Below are 24414 nucleotides of genomic sequence, written 5' to 3' on the forward strand. Positions count from 1 at the left end.
CTGTTATTCTCGAATGCACGTCAACATTCAGTTGATGAACATGCACAGGGGTGGAATCACCCACCAACTGAAAGGCCAATGGTAAAAGGATAGCATCCTTACTTGCGAGAACCTCGAAGAATAATACGGAGATAGGGACACACTATGGTTCGCCTAATATATTCCCCGCTTGGGCTTGCACGATAAGTTAGAAACACGAGGAGGGAGTCCTGGTTTAAAAAGGGAAGCAAATTGGGCGGACCTTAGTTTCACCTTACGGAACGCTCCCTAGGTGATCACACCCCTTCATTAAGGGGGTCTGCCTCGATTGACTTGGTTCTCCAGGTTGAGAGTTGGATGTGATTGACCTACAACCCTTAATCTACCAAAAACTCGAACGCCCTGCACAGAAACAGGATGAACAACAAGATTTATACCACGATAACGAATAAATGACTGCGCTCTTGGATCCTGGAATGTTAGATTACTAAACAAATCTGGTGCTGTAAAAAACCTACTTCCACCGGCGAGCAAGTACAAGATCAAGCTTCTAACAGTACAATGGAGTAAGAAGTTCGTGTCCTCTAGAACCTATGCTGACCTAGTTTTTTTCAAAACTCTGCGTTCCTCGGTCAAATCCCTAATGCGTAAATCCAGAAACGAATATCTGACCAGTGTTGGAGACTCACTGAAGCGCGGGAATGTCAAAATTTGCTGATCCCATATTCGCAACTCCCGTTGTCCTGCCCAGCTATCCAACCCGTCCATTAAATTTTCTGGCTCATTTGCTAACTCCAACCAACTATCTTGTGATTTACTCTGCCGTTACCCTTCCCCAGTCTATGTTCCCTCTCCTTCCTCCTCTTCCCTCTCACTAGTGGATGTAGCTTGCCTCGCATCGCCTACAATTCTTCTCCTTGTCGAGTACTTCATTGGCAAACTTGATGCCAATGTGGTCACCCACACCTCTTTCCGCTTAAAAGTGGTCAGTCCATTTTGTATCCCCTATCCCTTATTTTCAACAAAAGCCTCGAAGAGAATCATTTTCCCGGCTTGTGGAAAGAGGCTCTCATCATCCCCATATCCAAAAGTGATGATCGTACCGCTTGCCGAGAATTATCGTCCCATTTCGCTCCTCTCCTCCTGTTCCAAAATCTTGGAAAGATATGTCAATGACTGGTTTTCCGCCAACTTTGGCCACTACATAGTGAAAGAGCAATACGGCTTTGTTAAGCGTGGGTCCATCGCCTCGAGCTTGCTCGACTTTCCCAACAACCCCCCCCCCCCCCCTTACTTGTCTCTGTTTACTCTATACCGACAACCTTAAGCTGTTTGCCGCTATATCGCCTATGGACTGTGGTCCCTTCAATCTAACCTAGAGACTCTGGTTCGTTGGTACTCTGCTAATAGTTTCGCACTGAACGTCAGAAAATGTCACTCTATGTGCTACTCGCTTAAATCTTCCCCCACTTCTTTCTCCTACTCTCTCCAAGGACATTCCTTATCATACCTAAATTCCACAATAAGCTCTGCATGGACACCCATTGCCTCGAAGTCACTAATCGAGCAGCAAAATTGTCAGGCTTTATACTTCAATCCTCCTCTGATTTCGACTCCATCCAACCCTGCTTAACTCTCTTTAATTCCCTCGTGAGGAGTATCCTCGAGTACTGCTCCGTGATCTGGTCACTATCCCGTCTTGCCCTTGAAAATGTGCAAGGTAAATTCAGCCGATTCCTCTTCTTAAAAAAATCTCCCTCGTGTGGACTATCCCTCGGGGGGTTCGTCGTGACCGGTTTCGCCATTTGGTCCTATTGCTATTGGATGTTAGGAAAAGATCATCTGCATAAAGCAGTGTATAGGGCCCTGGACGTTGAATGCCTCGAATGACGGCGTTCATAACAAGAACAAAAAGGAGTGGTGAGAGGGCGCTTCCTTGATGAACATCAACGGAGACTCGAAGCGCTTTTGACACATCCGTCACACTTCGAACTTTAGTTTTCGCATCGTGGTAGAGCAATTGAACCCAGCGCGCCGGTTTTTCTGGCACTATGTATTGTCGTAGGCATACCACATGAGTTCGTCTGGCACACGGTCAAACGCTTTCTCTAAATCCAAAAATGCAATGTAAAGGGGTGATGCTTCTCCCGGTGTTTCTCCAAGAGTAATCGCGCAGCTTGTTTTGCGTCAGTAGTTCGCAGTTCTTGACAAATCCGGCAAGATTCACGATTATTTCAACGATTTCGCGAATACGGTTGTCAAGAATACGTTCAAAAATTTTCATGGTATGGGACAGTATTCGGATTGGATGCTAATTTAAACATCTGCTGGACTACCTATCTTCTTCCATATTGGAACTGTGTTATTTTCTTGCCAGTCAGATGGTGTTCTTCCCTCCTGAATAACCCGATTAAAGAATTCACTGAGCCACACTGTTGGGTCCCAACTCTTCGTTTTCCAGAGCTCAGATGCAATGTTGTCAAGTCCTGTGGCTTTCCCCGATTTCATTCGTTTTATTTTCTCCTCGACTTCATTTGTGCTGACGGGTGGAACTGCTCCAAATATCGGCAATGATTGTGGGAGTGGAGAATGAACAAATTCTTCATTTGAAATCTGCTCAAAGTATTCTCGCCATCTATCCGTCGCGGCTCGACGGTTGGTAAGCAAAGTATCGTTCTTGTCATTAACGCAATAGTAGTGTTCGACATCCGTTTTGCGTTCGTTTCGGCTTTTGGCAAGCCGATACAGATCTCTCTCACCATCCCGAGTGTCCAGCTTATCGTAAAGATTTTTATAATGGTTCGCTCGGGTGACAGCGATCGCTTTCTTTGCTTCCTGGTTGGCATTCTTATAAATTTGCCAATTAGTCAGCGTGGTAGAGGCGTTTCTTTTTACGGACCTTCATTTCAACATCATCATTCCAAAGCCAAGTATCTCAGTTGATGCCGCTTGATTTGCGTAACAAGAGAGGCGCTGAAATCGGCCTCGAAAGGGATCACCATCTGATAGTCGCTTACGTTTGCTTGCGCGCGGCATCCGCCACTTTTCGCAGGGTTGAAGAGCTGCAAACCCCTAAGTTCAACATCGACCGCTTGTATGACCCAGCTATCGCTCGACAGTGGGAGAGCTACTTTGCTGATCGAATATATTGGGTAACCCGCCTGAGAATATCGATGAGCATTGGACCGCCATCAAAAGTGCTCTTTTTCGGGTGCGGATAGGGACTGTTCCTCCAAGCAGAAGAGAAGACAGTTTGATCACCAATGCACCCAAACAGAGGAAAACCGCTGGTATTGATGGTGTCCCCGTAGAGTTATTTATCGCTGCACCTGGAGTTACTGCAGACCTGCTGTTTCCACTCGTACAGAAATCTTGGGAATCCGAAACCTTTCGCAGAGAGTGGCAGAAAGGAATGATTGTTACGATTCCAAAAAAGGGGACCCGTTTTAATTGTGACAAATGGATTGGTATCTACGTGCTCTTTGCTGTCGCAAAGATAACAGCTAAAATAATTCTAGAACGCGTCAAAAAACATCTCGATAGCTTGATCAATAGAGAACAGGCTGGTTTCTCGCACGGGATCCTTCAACACCCTACGGATCATCTTGGAACAGTGCGATTTCGAGAAAACTTCCTATAGCGTGAAGAAAGAGTATATTTAGAGTGTTCTACACAGGAGGGGCTTTCCAGAGAAACTAATAACTATTATGAGAGCGACATATGATGGTGCAAAATGTCACGTGTTACACCGAGGCAAAATCTCGGAGAATTTTCAGGTCCAAAGCAGAGTTCGCCAGAGTTGCATTGTGTCACCGGTATTGTTTCTTTTTGGCGGCGAAAGAGAGGCAAGTGGAATTGGACTGAAGATAAACACCAACAAAACCAATTCTCAATCTGATTGGTTATCGCTTTCTCCCTATCTGCATTAATGGACAGAACATGGAAGGCATCGATCAATTTATATATCTGGGAATCGTGGTTTCTACGGACGGTGGCACCGAACTGGGTGTTGCCTGGCGCATTAATCGCGTTAGATCCGCTTTCGCTGCCTAGTTTAAAGTCCGGAAATGCAGTTATCCACCAAGATCAAGTTAAGACTGTTCTGTGCTAATGCTCTTTCTGTATTGTTATATAGGAGTAGCACATGGAAAGAGAACTTCAAACCCCCCGCTCCCCCCTACTATCTCAAACAAAGAACCTGGTCGACGCATAAGCCTGCCACTCATACGCACTGTGATCAGAAGGCAGATGTGGCAGTGGATAGGTCACACCTTGAGCAGGGGCGACACTTGGATTGCGGGCTATGCCATGCAGTGGAATACACTCTTCCAAGTTGGCCGATGAGTGGGTCGCCCCAAGGGCACTTGGTGTGCAGCAGTAGACGACGAGTTCAAGGTCCTCGGGTAGCTGAAGGGCATTTCCGGTAATCGCGAACGCGTTAAAGATGCTGTCCCAGTTTTTCATCAATAGGGACGAGGGCTTCTATGAGAGGCACAATACATCTATCTTCAAAATGGCAAAAAATTGTCGAACGAAACGGCGCATATTTAACCTAAATCAGATCGTTTTAAATATGCTTAAAAAGGCCGTCAGTTTTATGCATGGATGGATTTCATTGGACTTCACATAATATTTTTAGAAATTGTTAGAAAAAATCTTGAATGAAAACTTTTCTATTCACAAATCCTTTTTTATCATTTTATCTTTTCAGTCATGCTTCTATGGACGTTCACAAGCCGAAATTTGTATGCTTGTATCAGCAAAAACAGGTGGTGCAACCCCACTAGTGATAGCCTGTCGACATGGCCATTATGATATTGTCGATTTTTTATTAACCAAATGTAATGCAGACGCCGAACAGGTTGGATCAGTGACTTTCGATGGTGAAACGATAGAGGATGCACCGCCTTTGTGGTGTGCTGCTGCAGCAGGACATCTAGGAATAGTTAAATTATTAGTTAAACGTAAGGCTAATGTGAATAGTACGACACGAACAAATTCAACACCACTGCGAGCAGCATGTTTCGATGGACATTTTGAAATAGTCAAATATTTAATTAAGAGTGGAGCAGGTAAGAAATATTTATTTTTATTTATATTAGATCAGATCAGATAGTATTTCGATGCTCCGGACTTTTATTATTATTCTGTTAAGGGAAAGTCGCACCGCGTCCTTAAAGAACTACTTTGCACAAGTGCCGGACATTATCCCAGGACGTGTGTAGAGGTTTCATGACACTCCGCCCCAAAGCTGCATGCAGTGTCCGTAGATATCCCTAGCTTCCCTAGGTGATAGTTTAGCAGACAGTGACCAGTGAGAATTCCTGCTATGATTCGGAGGTTCTTATTGGTGAGGATTAAGCAATCCTTTGTGCGTATGGGTTCGTATCCCCCAATAAGCACCCTGAATTGCTTCATCCCTGGTAGGCTCGCCCAGTATAGTTCCCTCAACCGTTCCTCTTCATTTCTTAGTGTCATAGCCATGAAACCGTTTCCGATTCCACAGAAGGGTTCTGGCCCGTGTAAAGGCGTCCCAGCTCCCTTCTTGACTAGTTCGTCCGCTGCCTCGTTGCCTTTCAATCCAACATGGCCTGGAACCCAGAGTATCCAGACCTTATTGGACAAGCCGAGTGTATTCAGTCTCTCAAGGCATATTGAATGAATTAATGAATATTACCCTCCTTGCCTGCATCTGTATGCACAGACGGAGAGGGTTTAATCCCAGAAGGACCTCCAGGGATGCCGTTGGGCATGTCCTCATTGCTCCACTGATACATACGCAGGTCAGTCCTTGGAGCTGCTGTATTTTCCTGGCTTGTGTGCTAAGTTCGGTTCTTTCTGCCCAGATTACCGCTTACCATAGGTAATCATTGGCCTTACTATTGCAGTATATATCCAACCGAAACCTACGACTGCTTCTCGAGCTCTAGCAGCAGGTTCCAGTGAGACTTGGACAGCGACAAGGTCTCCGATTAGGAACTCTGAAAGACATAAATTTCAAATTTCATTTAAGAATGATGCAAACTCTTGGGTTTTTCAGGAAGAGTCCCAAATTACCTGCATACTTCCTCCATGTAGACCGCGAATCTTCCTCCGACACTCTCAGGACTTTCGGGCCAACGCTATTTCTTGGAGAATGCCCTTACAATCACTGCAGATACAGATCTTGCATGGCGGAGGTTTATTTCGGCTGGCTTAGTGCTGGTTAGTGGCTCCGTTAATTTTTGGAGCTCTTCTCCACTGTCGGACCCCCTGTCAACCCTAAGACCTAGAAGATTCGGGTCTAGGTCGTCCAGCTTCTCCGCTTTATTGAGCAGCAGGTCTACTTCCTTGCTTTATTTTGTCCTTTCAACCTCTATGGCCTCTGAGATTCCTTCGGGAACTTCGGTAGATCTTTCCTTTAATTTCCCTTTTGAACGTGCGTGAGTATGTTTCCAAATTTATAGTTAATATGGCAATTTTGACGCTTGATTGCGTTCAGGGATTAGCCATGTACCCCGATCGTGAGGAGTTTACTTTTGCTGTAATGGAGATCACCATTCTGATCAATTAGGAGGCACAGTCATTATCTGTGCCCCTTATATACCATCCCAGTGAGCTCGGGTTCAGATTTGGGTTTTTGGGAGCATTCCCCTCATGGGGGTTACTCTTCGTTGCTTCCCGGTTTCTGGGCTTCGATAAAGATAGCTTGGATCTGTCCTGAGTGTTCTTAAGGCCCTCATGTGGCTTCAGGCAGGTACCATTTGGCACCTATGCCACTGAAACCTGGCTCCTTCCTAACTTCTGATATACTAATCTCTAACGTGCTTTTGCTTGTCCCTGCTTTTTGAGCAGTGGGCTTTGTTGGTTGTAATCCGCGCAGTATGCCAATGTTGACCTTGGGTTCACTGCTTGACGCCCCAGTGTTTTGAAAATGTGCTCCCGCCTGGTTGGACAGTTTGTTTGGATTTAGGTTTTTTTATGTTCATTAGTGTACGCATTTGGGTCCGCCGTGCCATAGGCCTCCGTAGCATGTTAATGTCAAACTTACTCACTGAGGCAACCAGGTATCAGTGATGTTCCAATCGAATACAGTCATTTAACCCCTACTGCGAACTATCCAATGGGCACGGTCCGCATAACACCCTGAAGTGGGGGATGGGTTTTGTTGCTCCCAGCCGCATATCACTCTCAGAGAGAGACAGATCGACTCCCAGCAAGCATCAGTCTATCCTGCATTCCGCTGCTTGGGCCCCTAGTACACAATTCGTTAAAAAGAAGGTCGGGCTGTTTCCTGGTTGAATTTACAATATATAATATGTCATTACATTCTTCTTCAGATTAAATCGTAATTAGACCATCTAAAGCTCTAGTCACTAAATCAGTGATGCCTAACACAGAAAGAATAAATTTTAAAGTTTAGTCTATTTTCGTCCCTATTTCCAAATACATATTATTTTTCTATTATTTGCAGTACCCTCGCTACATCGAGGAAAATAATCTTTCTAGGACAAAATATTCAATATAATTGCGCGTGTTCCATAATAAACAAAATAAAATGTCCATGACTCAGCTGATATTTTGTATATTTTCCATACCTTATCGAACCTTATGGCGTCGGGGATAAGCATGCATATCAATAACCTAAATCAAACGAAGAAATAAAGCAATATGTAATCTTCTTTTGATTGATATAGAATTCTATAATTAGCATCGTGGTTTCGGTTTCAGAAACTGCCATATTTTAAGCGATTATGTCGCTTTATTACGTCCATATAAATGTTCAATAAAACGCCTTTTCAAGAGGCCATGGAAGTAGTTATATTGAACTTTTTTTTCAATGCGGTGTTTCCAGCGATTTATTATTTGAAATAATAAAAAACTTGTTTTTCCTTTTTCGCTGGTATAGATATTTATTCTTGCAAATACCGATATTTCGGGAACATGTTGCCAAGGAAGGTAATAGGGACCCCAATTGTGTGAAGAAAAGAAGGGACGGGATAATGGGCATTTTGACAAAAGTAGTAAATGCCGGAATTCAGGAAGGCGTTGACTGCAATGAAGAGAACAACGCAAGAGGCCGAAGTCTACTAGAGGCTTTTGCCCAGTTAAATATTGCTAAATGTGAGTATCTTTCGGAAAGAAGGGTCTGGTCCAATCGTTGACCTAACCTTTGTTAGCCCTGCACTGACGCGTTGTATGATCTGGCACGTTAGCGAAGACTACACCCACAGTGAACACCAGACGGTTATATTCAAATTAAGGAGATAGCCACACGGTAGGCAAATAACAACGGAGCAAAGGGAGTCCGAGTTTCATCACAACCCGTGTAAACAATCCAGGCCCCTACAAAGTATTCTCTGCTTCAAGATATCCAGTAGCTCAAGCCAACGGCCGAGTGAGAGTACGATGATCATAAAACGTCCCTTTTCAAGGACCTTGCCTTTACGAAACGCGTCTTCGTAAGGCACGACTATGTCAAAAGTTCGCTGCAAATATCGTACAATGGTCCTTTCCCGATCATCAGCGCCTAAGAGAAAGAATTTCCATCGATTGTTTGAGGCTTGCCTGCATATTTTGGGAGAAGCCAGATGATGAGCAACGAGCTTTTTCACGGATGACAGATGAGCTCAACAATAACACCAGCAACCAGCTTTGCAGGACAAGCAAGAATCACGATCCATGAGTTTTGCGTGTCGATTTATTTTTATCAATTAACATAAATTTTTATCATGATTTCATCACTGGCAGGAACGACTAGCGCCATATGTTGCCAGAACCGGATCTCGCGTCACACCCCGAAGTTTCCAGATGCTTCATCCTCCAGCCGTTCCATCACTTTTATCAGACAATCCTCGATACGTCCTTCCAGGGGTGACGGCCACGCAATGGCCAGTGACAACCATCGACATTGTTGTACGTGTCCTGTGCTAAATATGTTAAATATATGTCCATAACCCTGATCTACGTAAGATGTACATGGAAGACTTCGTTCGGAGCAACACTTAGATCTCATGGAAATATAGAGGGAGGGTTCTATTCAAGGACAACGCTGACCGGGCATTGAATTTACGTGGTTCACAGAAATTGGCACACATAGCTACTTCCAGCTAGAAAATGGAGTAGCTTGTGACGAGATTTTAAGGCGAGAATACAACGTCTACATGGAAGATTACCACGCTTGGCCCACATGGTAGAAATCACTATAAAGGTGAAACGTGTAACACACAGCTATTACTTGCCATACCACGTCTACAACAGGAGATCATAACTACGAAGCTAAGGGAGGTTGTTAATGTGTCCCAAGGACGTCATCAGGAGAGTCTTTAACCGACATCCTACTGACAGGACCAAGCATCCAGAACAAGCTCTTTCTTATAGCTACGCGATGGAGACATCGATATATCATCGCGGCCGACATCGAGAAGATGCATCGGCAAATAACGTTGGATCCTCAGGATCAGCATTTCCAACACATTATCTGCCGGAGTCACCCTCGCACTCAATCTCACTACAGGTTAACTACAGTCACTTATGGAATGGCTAGTAAGGATGAGGAGCTGTGGAATTCGTAGGCACGTCGAACCATCGTTGAGGATTTTTATGTAGATGACGTCCGGGAGGAGATACTATCAAATAAATGAAAGACTTGATCACAGTACTCAAAAAGAGGGGCTTAAGATAACGGAAATGAGTTACTAATCACAGTGCTATCATCATCCCATCACCGACCGAGAAGAAGAGCCGTTTAGCATTTAAGAGGATGGTCGTATTACCACACTTGGCTTGTGATTGGGCTGACTCCTTTTCATTCAACGTGAGACTAGAATCTCCGAATAAAGAGACATTAACAAAAAGGCAACTCCTCTCAGAAGTCACTAAGCTATTTGATCCAATGGGTTAGTTACAACCGTGCTAGGTCTGGAATGGCGCACATTCTGAGCACAATTGCCAGCACTTGAGGATTTAACGATGCCAGGTCACCTCAATTATTCGTCCATCAACACAATCCAGATTCACGGATTCTGCGACTACTTGAGAGTGGAGGAAATGGGGTCAAAACCATCCAAAGTCGCTCCACTGAAATCGCACAGCTGGGACCAGCTGACACCGTATTACTGGGCCGATTCTTCGATCGTCCTACAGTTGATTCGAAATCCAGCGGCAAAATGGAAGGTCTTCGTAACGAACAGAGTTTGCCATATACAGTCAGACTCAGACACAAGACAATGGAGACACGTAAGTAGCAAGTCGAATTCCGCGAATCACTTCCCCAGGCGCTAATCGTTACAAATTAGGGTGGAACGGCCCAGAATAGATTAGCGACCAAAGCGCTAAGTGGCCATTAACAAAGATGGAAGCTGACAATGCTGACATTGAGCACCGATCCAGCAGCACATTTTTCATCAGTATCGTGAATAGAGATGAGGTGAACGTCTCTCAGAGATTCTCGTCCTTCACAAAACTCATACGTGTTATCGCATACTACCAGAGATGGGCAAGGAAACCCAACAGCATATTCCTCGCAGGCACGTTGCGAACATGATAATCAGGCATTGCCATCATCTCTGTCCACCATGTACATGCACATGTGATCTATCCGCGAAGATGTGCATTGCGGTTATCAGGAGATTCCTGAAATTATGCGGTGTTTCCAACGATTAATTAATTGAAATAATTAAAACTTTTTGTTTCTTTTTCGTTGGTGTAGATATTCATTTCTGCAAATACCGATATCTCGGGAACCACTTGTTCCCTTTATCAGTGCTAACAAGGACTTGTGTAGATATTTATTCTTGCAAATGCCGATATTTCGGGAACCACCACTAACAAGTCCTTGTTGGCACTGATGAAGGGAGCAAGTGGTTCCCCAAAATATCGGTATTTGCAAGAATAAATATCTACACCAGCAAGGACTTGTTAGCACTGATGAAGGGAACAAGTGGTTCCCGAAATCCCGGTATTTGCAAGAATAAATATTCACACCAACGAAAAAGAAATAACAAGTTTTAATTATTTCAATCGAAAAGGTATGTGTTCCATGTTGCTCAGCGACGATGTAGCCAACTTTTTTGGAGTTGGTGAGCTGCTAAAAGAGGCGGGGAAACAAATGGTTAGGAGACGCAAGAAACGCTGGCGTCTAACAACATTCGGTAGAAATTCATCACACCTGGAAGCCCGCAATTCGAAGCCGCGAAATCCATGAAACAACACTTGACAAAGGTGGTCGGAGTTCATCTGCGTGGAGGAGATGACACGCTGTTAGCCCAGGTTGATGCTTACCTCAGCTCCAGACCGCTGGTATCTATAAGCTCAGACCCAGACGACTTGGACGCGCTAAAGCCTGCACATTTCCTCACAGGCGAAAACATTTTCGAATTACATGATGAAAACACGGAGGGCAATCTAAACCGAAAATGGATGGAGCCTAGAATATCTAACCCAGCTTCGAAAACGAGCTAAATGGTTCACTGCAAGTCAAACGCTGAAACTGAACGACTTCATCAAAACAAACAGTTTCGTGCTCATGCAGTGATTTCGAGTCCTGACGCTCCATCCAGGAAAGAACGGATTAACACGAGTTGTCATATATCGATACAAAATCAACACTGTTTACGCCAGCGCTGGAGAACCAAGCTTGAAACTCGGTAGAATATTGGAATTGGAAAACTATTTTAGCTATCAAGTACCCTGACTTCCTCACCCCCAGCCCTTGAAACAGAACCAGTATCCTGATGTGGGAATAGATGTAAGGAATGGTGTGAAGGAAAGGGTTTCAATGGCATCCACTAGGATGTTTCGGGGTAACCAAGCAAATTTCGTTTTGATCTTGACACACCTAGTTCCGCTGTATATAATTCGTGATCATTTTGTTTTCTGCCAATGTATAAAAGATGATCATTAACATCTGTAAGTCGCTTCCAGCCACGCTGATCCCAAGGCAGAGGTGAGGCAGCGTCTAATGAGTTCCCTCTGCCCTGGACGAAACATCTTGGTCCATGATTCGTTTTGAAGTTATGGGTTCATCCTCATTTTCAATTAAACCTGCTTAAGATTCGGAACTTGACCATTGGCAACGCGCGTGCATGGAAGTTTCCATTGGTGCATGACTGCTATCACGTATTCTTCTGTTCGTCTTACTTTCAATGTTGGTAAATTCAGATATCTTAATTCTAATGGATGGAGCTTGAGGCACACGTGTGGTAAGAACATTGGTCATTCTCCGGACCAGCTAATAAAAAATTACATGTTTCTGGCCGAACTACACGTTGGGCTCATTATGTGATTCGAATGATTTATGAACTTTTATCTCAAAGGTTTTATTTGTCATTTATTGCACGCTATCAAGGAGATACTGAGGTGCTGATCCAGTGAAAGAGAAAGTTTAACCGAAATGCTATCTACTGGATGTCATAATGGAACCGTAGCCAATTTGAAATTTCTGGATTATGCATTTATTGTGTTGTGCAGACGAAGCACGGCCTTACCTAAAATTAGAAAAAATATCAACGCTCTCACCCCTTATGTTGAAAATTATCAACTTTATGTTGTGTTGTTGTTTGTTCGAATCGGAAGTTTCTATTTCAACCACGAGAAAGAGGACGCCAGTTTTTCCACTTCTGTATTTTTCCAATGTAATTTCCTACCAGGTTCACACACTTTCCGCATCGTCCCTGCTATCTATGAAATATGATTTGTAAATCTGTTCAAAACACACACCTATCACCAGGGTGACTTCCCCGATAGAGTTGAAAAATTTCCTCTGAACTATGTGTCCTTGTTGCAAAAGCCTCAAAGGTGACTACAGTGGATGCAGTAGCAATTCATAGCAGAGTTTATTCAATTTGGCTGCAACAGGATATCAGGCGAATGAGTTAATGCGTTGCCGTGGTGAAATGAGGCTAATGAGCAAGCGTGAAATTTCTGGTTGATGGGACAATTAGAAGCGTTCATTGCTTTTATTATCGTTTGGTTTCTGGCGTATAATTATGGATCCAAATAACATTATCAGGAACGACTCGATGCAAAAATGCCTGCAAACTTTGCCTAACAAGGTTTGACACTCTGAATGTTTTAACGAGTAGTGGTCCTTTGTCGTGAAGTCCCGAAATGACAAAAAAATAAGTTGAAGTTGGTGTTGTTAACGGGAATATTCCTTTATTCAAACATGTACTTCCTAATTAAAAATTTTTCTCGTTTCATTTTAATGGTTGGTGGTTTTTATTCAATCCGTACACGTACTTCTATCAGTCAATTGTATTTCAGCGGAATGAACAAAACTTATCCAATTATCCTGGATATCTACTTATAATTACCGAACCGTAATTAAATGTTGTAGAATTATCCTCCACATGGTACTAATGAGAATAGACATGAGTACATGATACCTTGGGATGATGCAGTCCTTACACTCACTATGGTAACGTGATGGGTTGGTTTCGATAGCCTAGACTTCAAATGAAGACTTAGCCGTTGGCGGCTGAACCCTCTTTTCTAACATTTGTGTTGATGATTTATGATTGGGAGTTCGACCTTAATCACAGATGCCCATTACAGTCCTTTCCCTTCGACCTTGGTACTGCTCTGGAGTTGTGGTTTGCTCGGAAGCAAATGCTTACCCATGGCAGCTGACTAGCGCCCAGAGTCCGCAGTGCTGACAGAAAGCGCCTGCTTTGACTCATCCGTTAAAAAGTGGGTCCCAAGTGAATAAACGAAGAATCTGAGTCAGCATGCTTTTGTCATCATCATCAACGGCGCAACAACCGGTGTCCGGTCTAGGCCTGTCTTAATAAGGAACTCCAGACACCCGGTTTTGCGCGGAGGTCTACCAATTCGATATCCCCAAAAGCTGTCTGGTGTCCTGACCTACGCCATCGTTCCATCTCAGGCAGGGTCTGCACCGTCCTCTTTTTCTACCATAGATATTGCCCTTATGGATTTTTCGGGCTGGATCATCCTCATCCATACAGATTAAGCGACCAGCCCACCGCAACCTGGTGAGCCGGATTTTATTCATAACCGGATGGTCGTGGTATCGCTCATAGATTTCGTCGTTATGTAGGCTACGGAATCGTCCATCCTCATGTAGGCGGCTAAAAATTCTTCGGAGGATTCTTCTCTGGAACGCGACCAAGAGTTCGCAGTTTTTTACCTTTTTTGTCTCCGACAAATACATAAGTACTGGGAAGATCATTGTCTTGTACAGTAAGAGCTTTGACCCTATGGTGAGAGATAGGAGAAATTTTCAACGGTCTCAAAGTTGTTGTCTCCCATTTTCATTGTGTTCGTTTGACAAGTGTGATTCGATATTGTTCGTTCTTCTGGTTTTGGCGCTGACGTTGCCACCATATACTTCGCCTTGCCTACATGTGCAGCCCAAGATCTCGGGCCGCCTGTTCGATCAGGATGAAGCTAGACTGTTCATCTCGGGTTGTTCTTCCAATGATATCGATATTGTCAGTGTAGGCCATTAGTTGGGTTTACTTAAAGAGGATGGTGCCTCTCGCATTTTCATCGGCATCGCGAACGACTTTCTCCAGGGCCAGGTTGAAGAAGACGCATGATAGGGCATCCCCTTGTTGTAGACCGTTATTGATGTTGAATGGCCTCGAGAGTGATCCTGCTATTTTTATCTGGCCTCGCACATTGGTCAGGGTCAGCCTAGTCAGTCTTATCAATTTTGTTGGGATGTCGAATTTTCTCATGGCCGTGTATAGTTTTACCCTGGCTATGCTATCATAGGCAGCTTTAAAGTCGATGAAAAAATGGTGCAACTGATGTCCATATTCCAACAGTTTTTCCATCGTTTGCAGCAGAGAGAAAATCCGATCTATTGCTGATTCGCCTGGAGTGAAGCCTGTTTGGCATGGGCCAATGATGTTCTGAGCGTATGAGGCTATTCGGCCTAGCAAGATAGCGGAGAATATCTTATAGATGGTACTCAGCAACGTAACACCTCTATAATTGCTGCACTGCGTGATATCCCCCTTTTTATGTATGAGACAGATAATGCCTCGTTGCCAGTCGTCAGGCATTGATTCGATGTCCCATACTTTGAGCATCAGTTGATGAACCACTTGGTGTAGTTGGTGGCCTCCATATTTAACCAATTTGGCTGTAATTCCATCGGCTGCTGGTGACTTATAAGCCGATGAATTGCATGGACTGTTTCTTCTATGCTTGGTGGCGTCAGCACTTGTCCGTCGTCTTCAGTTGGCAGGACCTTCAGTTCGTCGATATTTTGGTTATTGAGCAGTTCATCAAAATACTCAACCCATCGCTCCAATATGCCCATTCTGTCGGAAATCAGATTTCCCTCTTTGTCTCGGCAGGATGAGCATCGAGATTTATAAGGCTTCATCCTGCTGACGTGTTGGTAAAACTTGCGCGCCTGGTGCGATTCCTCCCTGTACTTTTCTAGTTAACAGACTTGTTGGTTCTCGTAGGCTTCCTCTTTCCGTCTGTGTTCTTTGAGAAAGCAACATTACTCGCTATGCGACATTCTTCTGTTCCGTAGCTAGCTTACATTCATCGTCAAACCAGCCGTTCCGACTCTTTGCGGCTGGGGCCAAGTATCTTTGTGGCCGTATTAAAGATGGCTTTTTTCCAAATCGCTATCCTTATCAAGTTTTTAACACGGTTACGCTCACACTTCTTCCTAAATTTTGGCCCTGCAGCAGCTCTATCCGAGAGTAGCTTTGTATGATAGGCATTGCCAAATGCTGAATATTCTTCACCTCGTTCAGTTGCTGCTATAGTAGACGAACGCGTTTCTCCGTTTCCCGCAAAGCTTGCTGCAATTCTACGGGGAAGTGGCTCACTCCTTCCTCCTGGGCTGCCAGCCCATGATAAACTTCGAGCAGCTCATCTGCCAAACATATTTTCTTTGCAGTGCCACATGATCTCCAAAATGGTGATCCTCTGCCCTACGTACCAATAAGGCCGTTGCATGCAAGGAATGGTCCAAGAATCCAGTCTCTAAATCGAGACGCTTAGAACCATGGGTTAGGAAAGGCCAAGGCTCGGTTCGAAGTGTTCCACCATGAACAGATACCAACATAGACTGTCACGTCGTGAAAATATAAATATCTTGTGAGATAAACCCATTACCATACAATGTTATTTTGGCGATAAGCGTTCGTTTATCTGTTCACTTAAGCTACCTATTGCCAAGGCCGTCCATTGCAAATGTCTGCTGGTTCATGACCGCACGCCTATATTTTTCTATCACTAAACAAATATTGGCACAATTGTACAAAACATGTAATTATTTAGGTGAAACAATGGAAGAATTAGGTGCGGTTATCTATTTTGCTCATATGAATGGATCTTACTAATAATGGAAAGTGTCAGAACAATAGAGCACGGGAATAGGTATCTATTCATAAAGAAATGGCTGAAGTTTCATTATGAAGTACGCAAGTTCTTAACGAAGTAAACCACTTCACTGAGGTCCTGAATTTCTATTGAATCTTCTCGGAAAGCTGTCAGCTATCCTTACCTGTGCACTCAATCTCAATCACCTTAAAAAAAATCCCACGTAAATGCTTTAGTTGCACACATGCGCGTATGAGACGCAAAGGTTAATATTTCAAACTTGTTCAATAGTTCGTTGCCTCTACAATGGCTTTCAAATCGGAAGATTTAATATAAAAATAGAACGTCCGCAAATATATTTGATCCCTGATAAAAAAGATACTCCCAACGGCCTTTTGAGTCTACCTTAATACAGTATTAATATCAATGGTAGGCGCATATCGTTAAAGTTTATATATCAGGTTGTCCACAAAGTTTTCGCACAAATATTAATGTGACAATTAAAAAGCAATTAGCAGACAAACCAAAACAGCAGGTACAACATGTGATATCCCAATGGAAAGGTCAGAGTCCTAACTATAAAATGCATGGTAAATTATCCTTGAAGGATCAGTGTTGTGAAGGATATTCAAGGATAAACATGGAATTCGACAAAGTACATTTTCGTCATTGCATTTTGTACGAGTTTCAAATGGGGACGAAGGTGCCGAAGGCGATTGAAAATTTGTCGAAGGTATTCGGTGAAGGAAAGGTAAAGCGCAGGACAGTTTACGATTGGTTCGAAAAATTCTACAGCGGAGACCTGACACTTGAAGATGAACCTCGCTCAGGAAGACCCTATACGATTGACGACGATATCCTGCGCAACAAACTGGAAGCGAATCCTTTTCTTTCGACACGTGTGCTTGCAGAGGATCTCGGTGTATCAAAATCAGGAGTAGCAGTAGCCATTACGCGTCTTGGATATGTTTTGAAGAGCACAAAGTGGGTACCGCACGAACTGACTGAGCGAAATCTGGCCGATAGAGTGAGAATTTGCTCCGCTAACCTTTTACGGAACGAAAACGACCCTTTTTTGAATCGATTGGTAACTGGCGATGAGAAATGGATTGTGTACGAAAACGTAGCGAAGAAACGAGCCTACACTCATCGAGATCAACCGGGTCCATCGGTAGCAAAGCCGTCTATTCATCAGCAGAAGCGAATGCTCAGTATATGGTGGGACGTTCATGGCCCCATACACTACGAGCTTTTGGGACCAAACGAGACCATTACCGCCGATAAGTATTGCGAGCAGCTCGACAGATTAAACACCCAGCTACGTTCGAAACGACCAGCATTGGTCAACAGGCGAAATATTGTCTTTCATCATGATAACGCCCGGCCGCATACATCTTTAACTACTCAGCGAAAATTGAGTGAGCTTGGCTGGGAAGTTTTGAGTCATCCTGCGTATAGTCCCGACCTTGCTCCTTCTGATTACCAGGTCCCTCCAACATTTTCTGGATGGTAAAAAAATGACTTCTGAAGCTGACCTCCAAAGTGCACTTCGCACGTACTTTGAGGGGAAGGGGGAAGAGTTTTATAGAGGGGGGATTTTGAAGTTGCCCGATAGATGGAGGGAAGTCGTATCTAATGGAGGCAATTATATATTAGATTAAATAATTAAAGGTTTTTATAAACTTATCTGCTGAATTCTGTCTTTGATTTGTGCGAAAACTTTGTGGACAACCTGATATTATTCGATTTAGGTCGATGAATCGTTAATTTATGCAAGAAATCTTTTTTGCCTTTCGTAAACAGATTTTAGTGTTCTGAATATATAAATAGAAATCATTCTTCGTTCATAACAGATGGTAAAAACCGAAATGGCGACTGATTTCAGTAAGAGCTCTCTGTTTTTCAGAACTTTTTCTTTTCTTGTAATATGCTGTAGAACTGTACGAAAATGGCGAAATGTTTTTTAAGGTTTTGTGTAAAACAAAACCTTATTAAAATCGATTCAATGTCTGTCTGTCTGTCTGTCTGTCTGTCTGTCTGTCACGCGCATTTTTCTCCAAAACGGCTAAACCGATCCGAACGAAATTTGGTGGACAGATGGGAACTATGGATTCCCACGCATACAGCGAGTGGTATAAATTTAGGTGGAGTTTAAAGGGGGGCTCCCCATACATGCAAAAGGGGGATTCAAAAATTTTTTTCACCGGATATAGTTGTGTAGGGTATCAAATGAAAGGTCTCGATTTTTACTTTCCGAAACTGACATTAGTTTTGGCATAAATTGCAAAGTGCGTGAGTAAGCAGTCAAAATGTACGCATTTGAAGTGAGACAGGACTCATTTTCGGAAACTACCCAACCTAAAAATCCGAAAAAAATCGGGATGGTGCGCCTAGATGAAATCTAGGCCTCAAAATATGTCCCATTCCGATATCTGCTCAAATAAACTTACTAATAGTATATTACTACTTTTTAGAAATTTACTGAAAAACCCCCCTTAAATTCATCCTAAGACTTCCGAATTTTGTACCAGCATAGGGGACAATATTTTGTATATATTTGCTAAATTTCATGGAAATCAGGCAACTAACGCCAAAGTTATAGCAGTTCAAACTTAGCAATTTCACGCGAGTTTACTGTTTCCAAAGCCATGCAAATCAGATGCTGACGTCATAATTACCCGGAATAATTGACATTCGCGTGGAATATTAAAGTCACATTTATGAAGAATCTATTTATCTGCAGCCCTTTTTAAGGTTTTTTGTAAAACACTTATGTGAAATCTAATCTTCGAGAGATGTCCCATTCCGGTATCTGCTCAAAAAATTTACTAATAGTATATTATCAACTTTTAGAAATAGACTAAAAAACTCCCCTTAAGTTCATCCTAAGTGTACTAAATTTTGCACCGACATAGAGGACAGCCTCGTGCATACACATGCCAGGTTTCATGAAAATCCAACTATTAGTGGGAAAGTTATAGCAGTTCAAACTTATCAATTTCGTGCTAATTAACAGCATTCTAAGCCATACAAATAAGATGCTGACGTCATAATTAACGAGAATAATTGAAATTCGAGTAAAATATTAAAATTCCATTCAAGAAGAATCTAATTCTCCGTAGCCCTTTTTTATATTTGATGTTGGTTAAATTGTTTTCATTCGCTAATAATATTAACCTGAGGGCGTGAAGCGTATGAGGTTGACCATTATCAACACAGGGCTTTCCATCAAATGATTTATTTAAATCGCTTTCCAGAAAATAGAGGGCAATGGAATTTTTAGCTATAATATATTACACGGAGCTGGTGTGCACTCGTCGCTCCTCACATCTTTTTCTTTTTCTTCAGCCTTCAGTTCGCAAGCGGGGTCGGTTCGTGATGATCGGTTTCGTCATTTTATTTTATCAAATGCCTGATCAGGATGTAATCGCGAAACCTTTAAATCCCCATCCAGCGTATCAAGCCACCATTGTTTAGGCCGGCTTTTTGGTTGCTTACCATTGCTTTCGATGTTCTGATCAATACTGATTGTTGAATTCTCGTTAGCGTGAATTACGTGACCACCCCATCGAAAACGCCTCTCTTGCAGTTTTTCCACGATCGATGCAAACCCATATCGATCGCGGATATTCTCATTTCAGACGTAATCAAAACGTGTCACGCCACCAGTGCAATGCAACATCTTCGTCCCCATTACCGCAAGACGCCGTTCATTGTCCTTTATAGTCGGCCAACACTCAGAACTATAGAGAGCGGCAGACGGACGACATTGCAGTCAATTTTAGATTTGGGACGTGCGCTGATACGTCGATCACAAAGAACACCAGTTGGGGAATGCCACTTCATCCAGGTTGCATTAATGCGTGAAACAATTTCATTATGCAGTTCTCCATTGGCTGATAGCGTTGACTCGAGATTTTTAAATCGCTTAGTTCTGGGAATGGCAGTAACCTGCCCTTCGAGATGCTTAAATCGCTCAATTCTGGCAATGGCAGTAACCTGCCCAGAACTGAACGATTTCAATATCTCGGGTCAATGCTATAAGCCAATGGAGAACTACGTTATGCTCCTCACATAGGGAAGCACAAAACCTTTTATACCTGAAGCGTCAAGCTTCCGGTTTCCCGACTTGTTTTATATTATTAAAAAATGACTACTGTCTTGATAACCAATCGAATGTCCCAGATTTTATTCATTTCAGACTACAAACTAAATGCTTAAATATTTCATATCATGTAATCTGAGCTCCCTGAAGGGTATTTCATTTGCCGCTGCGACAATTGGTGGTAGAGTCCTAATTGCTCCGCACCGAACTCGCCTTTTCCTCCTCTGGCGGACCATAATTGCCCTACGTTACGAACTCCGACTTGTTTATTATATCTTGTATCTACGTCCCCTGTGTGCTAGCCCTTCCCACCTGTACGAAGAATTGTTTGACAGCTTGTCGGAACTCCTTACTGCCAAATTCACTTACTCCCTTTTTTCCTCTGAGCAGATTTTAGCTTCCCTATGCTCAATTGACCTAGTCGTCCTTGCCTTTTAATAATCATCAACGGCGCAACAACCGGTATCCGGGGCTAGGCGTGCCTTAATAAGGAACTCAAGACATCCCGATTTTCCCCGAGGTCCACCAATTCGATATCCCTAAAAGCTGTCTGGTGTCCTGACCTACGCCATCGCCCCTTCTCAGGCAGGGTCTGCTTCGTCTTCTTTTTCTACCATAGATAATGCCCTTATAATCTTATCGCTTCCAATAACCTCTTTCACTCTTCCCTTTTACTCGCTTCCTTTATGAACAGATATTCTGCCCTGCATTTCAACACTTCCAAAAACTTCTTGGGCTGCACTCTCGATTTCTTCCTTTCCAACCACCCGAGTGCCATCTTTATTTCCTCGCCCATCCTTATATATCAAAATTGACACTCACCACACCCTGCTTGAATTTGATGCAGAGCTCCGTCGCTCTACGTGTGATCAAAGTCTCGGTATCTTTTATAATATCCTGTCCAATCTCCTCCCCTGTTACGTCCTTTCCCCTACTTGTTTTCGTTCCTACCCAACTTGATTCACCACGGAGATCCGCCTGAACTTGAAAAAGTAACACCGACCTTGTTCCACTGTGAAATCGATGATTAAAATAGCGCATAAGAGCGGATAGCTCAGTGGTTCGAGCACTGGGCTGTCGTACGGAAGGTCGCGGTTCAAATCTCACTGGTGACAGTGAAATTTGTATCGTGATTTGACGTCGGATACCAGTCGACTCATTTGTGAATGAGTACCTGAGTCAAATAAGGGTAATAATTTCGGGCGAGCGCAATTCTGACTACATTGCCTCCTACAGTATAGTGTACCGTTACGGTTTTGAATGAAGTGGATTGTTGTGCCAACGATTATTATTATTATAAGAGATACCTGTTGAGTGTCCAGGCCGCCCTTGCCCGCCGTAACTTGAAACTGTTGTGGTCCTACACTCGCCATCCCGTAACGTCACCCAATCTTTCTCTTCTTCCATCAACTTTCCCGATTCCACTGCCAATTCCCCGCAACAATCCTGCGACCTGCTTTATTCTTACTTTCTTCCGTGTTTATTCCCTTAACCACTGCGCCCTCTAAGCCTTTTCTTGATCTAGGCTGCTCCGAATGTCTCGCCATTTTTCTCTTCACGCCTTCCTTAGTTGAGTTCCTCATTGGTAATCTTGCCATCAATGTCGGACCTGGTCCCGATATGGTTCCTAATCTCTTCCTTGTTAACTGTATGCAACACTTTTCTCTCCCTCTGTATATTATCTCCAATAAAAGTTTAGAAGGAGGCTACTTTCCTCATCTTTGGAAAGAGGCCTACGACTGACTGACCGCGCATTTCGGTCATCTTATTGTGAAATAACCGCATGGGTTCGTGAAACACCGTACTACTGCTTCAAATTTTTTGGTCTTTACCAACTTCGTTCCTAAATGCCTTAATTCACGACCGGAGGTACACAATCAACTCTCTAGTTGATCCCCCCCCTCAATCATTTATTGGTTTTCCTCCTACCTCTCATACCGTTCCTGCAAAAAAATTTTTTCATAGACGCTCGTCATGTTCCTTCTTTTTCTCCTCTGGTGTTCTCCAAGGTTCCATTCTTGGCCCTCTCCTATTCCTGTTTTTTTATCAATGACCTCCCCTCCATCCTAACCTGACCATGTTTACTGTACGCTGCCGACTTTAAATTATTTGTCTCTGTTTCATCTCCGCTGGACTATGCTCTCTTGCAGCCCAATCTTGACTCTTTAGTTCTCGGTCTTTTGGTTTTCGGTTTATAAGTTGACTCTGAATGTCAGCAAATACCACTGGATGTGCTATTCACTTAAACCCTCCCTTTCTCTATTCCCTTGGCGGACAACCCCTTTCACTACTGACCTCCGTTCAAGACCTGGGTGTAATCTTCGATGGCAAACTTCATTTCAGTTCCCACTTCATTGACATAATCAATCGAACTTCCAGAATGTCTGGTTTTATCCTACGTTTCTCCTCCGACTTTACGTCAATTCAGCCTTCCTTAATACTTTTCAAGTCTCTTGTCAGAAATATCCTTAAATATTGGTATGTAGTCTGGTCTCCCTTCCGCAACCGTGATTGTCGCGCTCTTGAAGCTGTTCAACATAAATTGCTTCGGGCTCTCTTTTTCAAAAAGAACTTTCTCCGGGTGGACTGTCCGCCACGGCCCCGCACCCTCAGTCTCCTTTCCCTGCAGCAATGCCGCGTCTTCCTTGATATGTGTACCCTTTTCAAACTCTGTAATTGTCTAATGGACTGCTCTGCCAATTCCGATATAATTTTTCGCATCGTCTCTCGGAGTACACGACCGTGAATACTTTTGAAGTATTCTTCGCGGAGCTGGTCATTTACTTCCACTCTCCGATCCCAAGGCTATGCCGGTCCTATAACGCCTTACACCTTGGGTCCTTTGGCTCAGCCTCTTTCCTTAGCTTTAAGCGCATGTTACGCCATTTCCTTGCTCCTCCCTCTAAGGACAATATTGGACTAGAAATATATTTTTCAGTATAGTGCCTTAATTAATTAAATAAATAAATTTCCAATCTTACAATATCCCGTAACTAACTCTCCGCTTTCTTCTATTCTTTTCAGATTTCGAAGTAGCAAACAGACATGGTCACACATGTCTAATGATAGCCTGTTACAAAGGGCACTATCGAATCGCTGAGTACTTACTATCCCTAAAAGCGAATGTGAACCGACGTAGCGTGAAGGGAAATACAGCCCTTCACGATTGTGCCGAATCGGGTTCTTTAGAAATTTTAAAATTACTCCTAGAACATGGTGCCACGATGGATGTAGATTCTTACGGTATGACACCATTGTTGGCGGCAAGTGTAACAGGACATTTACCGATCGTAGAACATTTAATTACATTACCAACTGTGAAACGCCAAGATAGAATAGCCGCCTTAGAATTATTAGCTGCCACATATGTAGATAAGAAACGTGATATGTTGAGTGCCCTCTCCTTGTGGCGACGTGCCATGGTGGAGCGTTATGGACAAGTACCAAAGATACCAAAGATTATCAACGAACCGATAGCTGCCTATGACTATGCTGTAGAATTTAATGATATTAATGCATTAGATGATTTGGCTATGGACCCGGATGAAATGAGGATGCAGGCGTTAGTGATACGAGAGAGAATACTTGGACCAGCACATCCAGACACAAGTTACTATATCAGATACAGGTTAGTATAACCCGAAAAAATCATTGTTCTTCGAGAGATATGAGCTCTTGGTAAAATTCACTTCACTGCTTCTTGCAAGAACATAAAAGGTGTAACCTATCCTTCCTTCTCTTTTAGAGGTGCACACTACGCTGATGCTGGACGTTTTGATCGTTGCATAGAACTGTGGACATATGCTCTTACAATGCAACAAAGTATTCTCGAACCACTCAGTCCAATGACGCAATCATCGCTCCTATCCTTCGCGGAACTATTTAGCTTTATGTCAGGTCAAGCTGGACGACCTGTAACCCGAGGTCGAGTAGTACCACCAATTGAAACAGATGATATGCTTTTAATATTCGGAAAGGCAGTTCAAGAAGTTGAACTTGGTAAGTGTACCTTATTCTAATTCAAGAACAAAATA

General features: G+C 43.3%; 1 protein-coding gene across 1 annotated transcript in view; it reads left to right on the forward strand.

Annotated features, from left to right (window-relative positions):
• LOC119658985 (protein fem-1 homolog CG6966) overlaps nt 1-24414 on the forward strand; it is a 170736-nt gene that overhangs the window by 142230 nt on the left and 4092 nt on the right. Inside the window, exons 2-4 of the mRNA XM_038066867.1 lie at nt 4691-5051; nt 23405-24008; nt 24126-24379. Coding sequence (XP_037922795.1) covers nt 4691-5051; nt 23405-24008; nt 24126-24379 — 1219 coding nt within the window. The remainder of the gene's footprint in view (nt 1-4690; nt 5052-23404; nt 24009-24125; nt 24380-24414) is intronic.

Source organism: Hermetia illucens, chromosome 6 (genome assembly GCF_905115235.1).
Source record: "Hermetia illucens chromosome 6, iHerIll2.2.curated.20191125, whole genome shotgun sequence".
Taxonomy (NCBI): Eukaryota; Metazoa; Arthropoda; class Insecta; order Diptera; family Stratiomyidae; genus Hermetia; species Hermetia illucens.